The sequence below is a fragment of the Helianthus annuus genome, chromosome 13 (genome assembly GCF_002127325.2).
Source record: "Helianthus annuus cultivar XRQ/B chromosome 13, HanXRQr2.0-SUNRISE, whole genome shotgun sequence".
In the NCBI taxonomy this organism is placed as follows: Eukaryota; Viridiplantae; Streptophyta; class Magnoliopsida; order Asterales; family Asteraceae; genus Helianthus; species Helianthus annuus.
Window position 1 is genome coordinate 37,088,610 of NC_035445.2, and position 7,219 is coordinate 37,095,828.

At 36.4% G+C, this 7,219-nt stretch overlaps 1 protein-coding gene across 1 annotated transcript; it reads left to right on the forward strand.

Moving 5' to 3' along the window:
* The first annotated feature begins 5,033 nt into the window (after positions 1-5,033).
* Positions 5,034-6,716, forward strand: LOC110897800 (UPF0481 protein At3g47200). Its single transcript, XM_022144529.2, has one exon. It carries the CDS (start codon positions 5,102-5,104, stop codon positions 6,524-6,526), a length of 1,425 nt encoding a protein of 474 aa, XP_022000221.1. The 5' UTR covers positions 5,034-5,101; the 3' UTR covers positions 6,527-6,716.
* Positions 6,717-7,219: the final 503 nt, after the last annotated feature.

Below are 7,219 nucleotides of genomic sequence, written 5' to 3' on the forward strand. Positions count from 1 at the left end.
GTGTGAGGTTGAAATCTGAATGGTTTAGGGTGGGTTAAAGCATGATTGAAGTTTTAACATTTGTTCATCAATAAACCATGGTTAGGATCTTCGTTTATGCACTTTTAGTCACTTCTACAATTTAAACAGCTTGCTGAGTTGGATTTCCAGCCAACTTCAACAGGCTGTAATGGGATCATTTTAAATCGAAAAATGGATTTTCTGAAGCCCAAAATGAGTATTTTGGAATAACGAAACAAATGGCACTGGAATGGTAATTTTTCGAGACCGTTTACTATTTTTAAAAGACTATTTTTGGACAGCAGCTCAAGCTGCATTTTTACTGCAGAAAAAGTGTGTTATTTTCGGAGTCATAACTTAAAACCTGAGCAAAATCAACTCATGAAATTTTTATAGTAGATAGACACCATTGTCAGGACGACCCTCCAACTGAAATTTCGTCAAATAGACTTACGGTTAATTTTTAGTGAATATTTCCGTAAACTGCAATCAGAAGGTAACAAATCTGATTGCAGTCGAGAAAATGATTTTCTATAAAATATGGGTAAGGAATTGGACTTTGATATTTTTACACAATAAAATATGGAACATATGTGACATTCTGTAAAAATTTGGTAATTTTTAGAAAAGGTTAACTATTTTATAAAAATCCTCGAAAACAATCCGGTTTTGAGTAATGAAGCTGAAATAAAGTATGTAACGTTTCGTTTGTCGATATATCGGTTTGATTATTGAAAATGAATTACGGGATATGTGTAAAAGAAAATGATATGCTAATTAAGCATGGACACCCCTATTTACAAAGGAGACTCTGCCGAAATTTTCCGAAAATCCTAACACTTAATAAATATTTGTGAGACGGGTGTTTACTAGTATACTTTAGATTTTGTTTTCAAAAAATAGAACTCGTCATAATATTTATCACAAAATACAAAGTATCAGAGGTTGGTTTCATACATGAATATGGTTAAATATATATTTCCGGCATCCCATCCTTGGGAAGGAAACGTGTATATAAGATACTTTAGAAGTATTGATACTAGAATATGGAACAAACAAATAATCCAACACGACATATGATTAAGTTGAAATACTAATTATTTTGACAAATAATTATCACACGAAATAATATAAGAAACGTAACCCAAAGACATAAATACTAAGACAAGGCACGACCCGTTCGTCTAATAGACGTTAGACCATTGTAGGTAGTCGTGTTTGCTGAGGAGATTTGGGTTACGAGTACCGAAGACGCAATACTGTGAGTTCATGCCCCCCCCCCCTTTTCTCTTGACTATTTTCAGTTTTACACCTCGGGGGTGAAATACATGTTACAGACATTTACAGACATTACAGACATTTATTTACATGGTATGGTTAGCTTAAGGAGGGTTTTTATTACGCGAACATGTGAGTGGTGGGCATGACACTTAAGGCCATTAATCCTCGTTGTAGGACCAAGGGACATTAGTGATAGATCTATTTGGGTGTAGCGAGCCCCACTCTTGAGTCCGCTGAGTGGACCATGAGTTGACTAAGTGCCCGACGCACAAATCCGCTAGGGTTGAGTCTTCCTGCATCACTTCACACTTATCATTGGCTTTGCAACCCAATGATGGTTTTTCCTTATTGCTACATACCATGGATTTTCATACATACAAACATTTTTACAAAGGTTTATACATACTTACTTACACATGAACTCGCTCAACTTTTGTTGATTTTTCAAACTACATGTATTTCAGGGAATTAGTAAATGGATCTGGCGGGCGTTGGAGTTTTTAAGCTGCGTTGTGAATAAAGATGTCATCCAAGTCATTAGGGCTTAGGAGGCGTATCTTAATCCTGGACGAGATACGTGGTCCTAAACTCGGGGTTGTTTTAAAAATCTTTTGTCGAGTCTTTTTGAACTCCTTAAAACATGTTATGGTTGGTAACTTGATATTGGTCTCGTCATTTCAGACAATTATGTTGTACTACTTTTAAACTTAAATTAATGGATGTACATCTACTGGTTTTAATCTATAGTGTTGTTATGATCATATGCAATGGTATTAAGAAGTCACACCAATAATCACGCTTCCGCAAAAGTCAGGGTGTGACAAATAAAGCAGAAACGGACAAACAACCACGTTTATTTAGATTATGAATAACATCAAAATGGGCATGTCCCAAACGGGAGTGCCAAAGTTCAAAAGATGCGGTGGAAAATGAAGACGTAGAAAAACAAGCTTGAGGAGTGGGCTTTAAAACATAAAGACCACCTTCACATTGACCGCTAGCCAGAACCTGTCTTGTTTTGTGATCCTGAATAAAGAAAGAAGGATAAGAAAATAGGATATCAACAGGGTTATCCATAGTAAGTTTGCTAATTGAGAGAAGATTGCGCGTAAGATGTGGCACAACAAGAACATTATTTAATTTTAATGAATTAGAGAGAGTAGAGGAACCTGTTCGGGCAACAGGTAGCGAGTGACCGTTCCCAAACATAACTGATTGATTACCTGAAGATGGAGTAGTGTTGATAACAGTTTGATCATTGGGAGTCATGTGGTCCGTTGCTCCCGAATCAGCAAACCAATCAGGACCAGATTCATTAACAACACATTTCGAAAAGAAAGCATTAGCAATGCTCTCATCAACTGAATTGTGACGATTAGCAAAACTGGACAACGAGGGGCATGCAAAGGCATAATGGCCCGATTGACGGCACAATTGGCAATGGGGCAATCGCCGACTATAACCACGACCACCATTGCGACCACCATGGGTACCAGATCCAGCGAAACGAGATGACCGACGACCACCGACAGGAGTGTTGGTGCGATCGACTTGGGTTGTGAAAGCAAATGGAGGCTGATTGTTTGCATGTAACGACCGAAAAAACATTTCATGGCTTTCGGCTTTTGAAATAAGATCCTGAAGAGATGGCGGGGGCTGAACCGATTTGATGATGGCAGAAAATGACTCAAAAGAGGGTCCTAGACCACAAAGAAACCAGTGAGTCTGGTCATCCCGGTTAACCGGATATCCGATTGCCGCCAATTGGTCCGATAATCCCTTGAATTGACGACCAAAATCAGCCACAGATTTAGACCCTTTAAGAAGAGTGCAAAGCTGATCACGGAGGTTCTGGACCCGTTCAATAGAAGTGTTACCATATGCGGCTTCAAGAGACTGCCACCTTTGACGAGCGGTGGCCAGGCCGACAACAACGGTTATCGCTTCCTCCGATAGCGTGGCATTGATGAGCACAATGGTGCGTTGATCAGCAGCAAGCCATGAGACATACTCAGGATTAGGGGAGGTTTTATCATTAGTGGTAATAGTGGGAGTTGGGGAATCAACTGACCCGTCAATATGTGATATGAGACCTTGAAGAGAAAGAAGAGGCTCCATTTGGGATTTCCAAAGTAGATAGTTGGAGGATGAGAGTTTGATGGGAATGAGATTAGCAAGAGAGTGAGGGAGGGGGGTGGATTCGGAAGAAGAGGCAGCCATAGCAGCGAAGATGAAGAATGAGGGAGGGAGGGTGGATCGGTTTTGGCTCTATACCATGTAGGAAATGATAACTCTCACTATATCTCAACAAATTACAATGAGTACCTATATAAGGACAATAAAATAATGAAGAATTAATAACAACATAAATGATAGTAAATGAAATAATTATAAAGAGTTATGAAGACTCTTGAGATGATGACTCTTGAGATGTTGTAGAAGTTGATAGGTTGTTATCGTATTTGTGGTTTGTTGATAGAAATAGGAAAATTGACATCCCTTTGGTTTCGTTGTTAAAAAACCCAATTCTGACTTTGTAAGTTGTTTCTTCCTTGTTCTGTTCAAAAAAAAAAAAAAATAAAAAAGAAAGACAACTGATAATATTAATTATAATATTCACATAACCTTCGTAAAGAGGACACCTCCTTAAAAATTATAGACATTGGCGGACCTACTCATGAGGGGGGAGGATCCAAGACATAGTGTTATTTTAAGCAAAATTCCCAATCGTCCACTTTTTTAAAGGTTTGCTTAAGCCTCTGATTGCCCCCAAGCTTCCCAACTAATATAAAATAACAATATGAATCAGTTATCACCTAGTACATTCTTTCTCTAGACCATCATAACCAGCAACCATCATGCTCTCAATATGCTTAAATTGCATTAAAAACAAGATTTACCAACTAATATAAAATAACAAGCTGCTAATAAAACAACATAAAAGAACGTAATTACTTATACAAATAGAACATGAAGAAAGCTTAAATGGCTAAATGTTTATTCAAAAACCGGCATAACAAGTAATAGGAATAAACATGAAAATTATGAGTAGTTTCTATATAAATTCAATTATTCAATTTGAAAAACAATCTTGACGTATAATTAACTTCATCCCTAAATGACATTTTCATATATATGAACCTAGAAATCATAGGATTTTATCACAATCTAGTATTTTTGGTATAGATTTTGACATAAATCTGAAAGTATATACCTGAGTTTGTGCAGATGCAAGTCAAGCTTCAATAGCAACAATGAACTAGCTACAGGTTTTTAAAATTCATTTTTGATTTATTATAAGCTTTTCTGCTATCCGCCGATGCTGAATGACAAATAAGCGACATAAATTTATGAAATTTATTTTTTATATTTTTTGCCTATCGAAAGTGTCCGTTGATTATAAGGCATCAATGTTGTGTCGATGATAGTTAATTTTTCAGTGGTGAGTTAAAATCTAATTTTATATAAATAGGTTTTGTTTATATTAAAAATAGGTGAATGATTATTTTAAACTTTATAAAAGATGAAAACACAATTGGTCAGTAAACATCTTTAATCATGTCATACAACTCTTTTTAAGCGATGTGAAACTCATGGGAGTAAAACTTCATATATACTTTAAGTTAGGAATACTATGCATTATAATATTCCAGATTAGTGGTAGGTAACTTATGTCGTACCTTGATTCCTAACTTCATTGTAAACAAAGCTAAAGTTCTATGATTCACTAGTTCAAACGTGAGACACATGAACACATGTATTTATATCCAGTATCCTCGTACCCATACCATAAACCAACACTATACCTCAAAACCCAAAAATGTCTATGCAAGACCAAACCCTACGCAGCATCGAGCTCACTTACGATGAAATCGAAGCTGAACAATTGGTTATCGACTCGATTGCCAATGCCACTCTACCATCCTCATCAACCAAACGAATCCAAAAAGTTCCAGAAATGCTGATCAAAGAGACAGACGACTACAAGAAATACTATGTTCCAAAGGTTGTCTCCATTGGTCCATACCATTTTGGGGACAAGAAACTCGAGTTTGTCGAGAAACTCAAACCTGTTTTCACAATGAGGCTCCTTTCAAACAACAAGGAGACCCTAAGAAGTTTGTACAAAACTCTTGGTGAACCACAAATGGTGCAAGAATTAAGAAGCTTATATGATGAAAACTTGATAGCCAAGTTTTGCAATAAGGACTTCACTAAGATGATGTTGCTAGATTCTTGTTTTATTTTGTATTGCGTTCGGTTCATTTTTTTCAGGGATTCTGATGATTGTGAAGACTTAAACATCCACCAGATTGTCTATCTTCATCAAGATTTGTTCTTGTTGGAGAACCAAATTCCTTTTAAAGTTCTTATTGAGGTGATGAAGTTCGTGAACCCTGATTCATGGGCTGATAAGTTTAAATCGTTCATTAGTGGCAATATTTTGGCATCTCAGAAACTTAAAAGAACGTGGTTAGAAAAAATACCTTGTATAGGAAACAATCAAAGTTCCGTAGGAGAAAACAAATTGGAGTCTAGCAACGTACCCGATCATCTTCTCCATCTTCTTCATCGTACTCTTACTAATGATGAAAAACTTCCCAAGAATGATCACTTGAAATCAGAAGACGACAGCAGATGCACTTTTCGCAATGTTAACGAGCTTATGGATGTAGGGATTCATTTTAAGCCAAGTGGAACTATGTCTTTGGCTCACATTAAGTTCCTTCAAGGCTGGTTTTGGTTTACAGCAGATGTAGAACTCCCTCCAATAAGCATTGATGATTCCACCAAGCCTATGTTGTTAAACTTGATAGCCTATGAAATGTGCTCACGTGATGCACATGCTGCATGGGTTACATCGTACATATGTCTTCTTGATTCGCTGATCGATCACCCTGAGGACGTTAAGGCTCTTCGAAAAGCTGGGGTGCTTGAAAACTCGTTAGGGAGCGATAAAGAAGTCGCGAAATTATTCAACGAAATTGGCACTGGTTTAGTTCCAAATAACTTGGCATATTTGGAAGCTAAGTACCATATGCAAAAGCACTACAAAAGTAGGAGGAACTCACTTATTTCCGAACTTAAGCATGAATATGTTAAGAGCCCATGGGCATTTTTTGCACTTCTTGGAGCTTTAATAGCTCTTTTTCTTAGTGCTGTTCAATCATACTACACTGTTTGGAGTCCCGAAGGTGAATGTGACGAACTTTGCAAGCTGTTGAAGAAGAATCATCATCTATAAGAGGCGACGAGTCCATGGTTCTTATTGTACTTTTTTGGTGTGTTGTGTTTGATTTGAGTGTTGCAAAGTCCTATTTATGCTTTGTTTTTCTTAAATAAGATTATATTTGTTCTGAGTGCAACCATGGTGAACTATCTTGCTATATAATATGGGTACGTGTAGGTTTGTCTCTGTGTACGTGTATATTGTAATCCCGGCTCACATATTTATAACTATGCATAATTAATTTTACTCAAGCGAGGTTATATATAAGTGTATGTTTATAACTATGCGTAAGTAATTTTAATCAAGGCAGATTATATGTAATAACCTTAATTTATAAAATATAATATAAATAAATAAATAAATAATTACTAAGGATCAGGGGCGGACCTACTCACTGGTGTGGGTAGGCGGCCGCACCCTTTAAAAAAAATTAGGGTTAAGTTTCACACAAAATCCCGACCGCACCCCTTGAAAATTTTCAACAGCACCCTTTGTAATTTTCAACTGCCCCCTTAGAATTTTTTTTTTTTTTTTTGAATTTATAAGAAAAAACTTGTAAAACACTGATTTTTATTAAAATATAACCTAGTTTATATAATTATTCTTTAACCACTTTACTTAACAACTTAACCTAATAACTTTCACTTAACAATTTAGCCATTAGCCCAATAAATATTCCATTGTAACCAATGCCCAATTAACCCAACC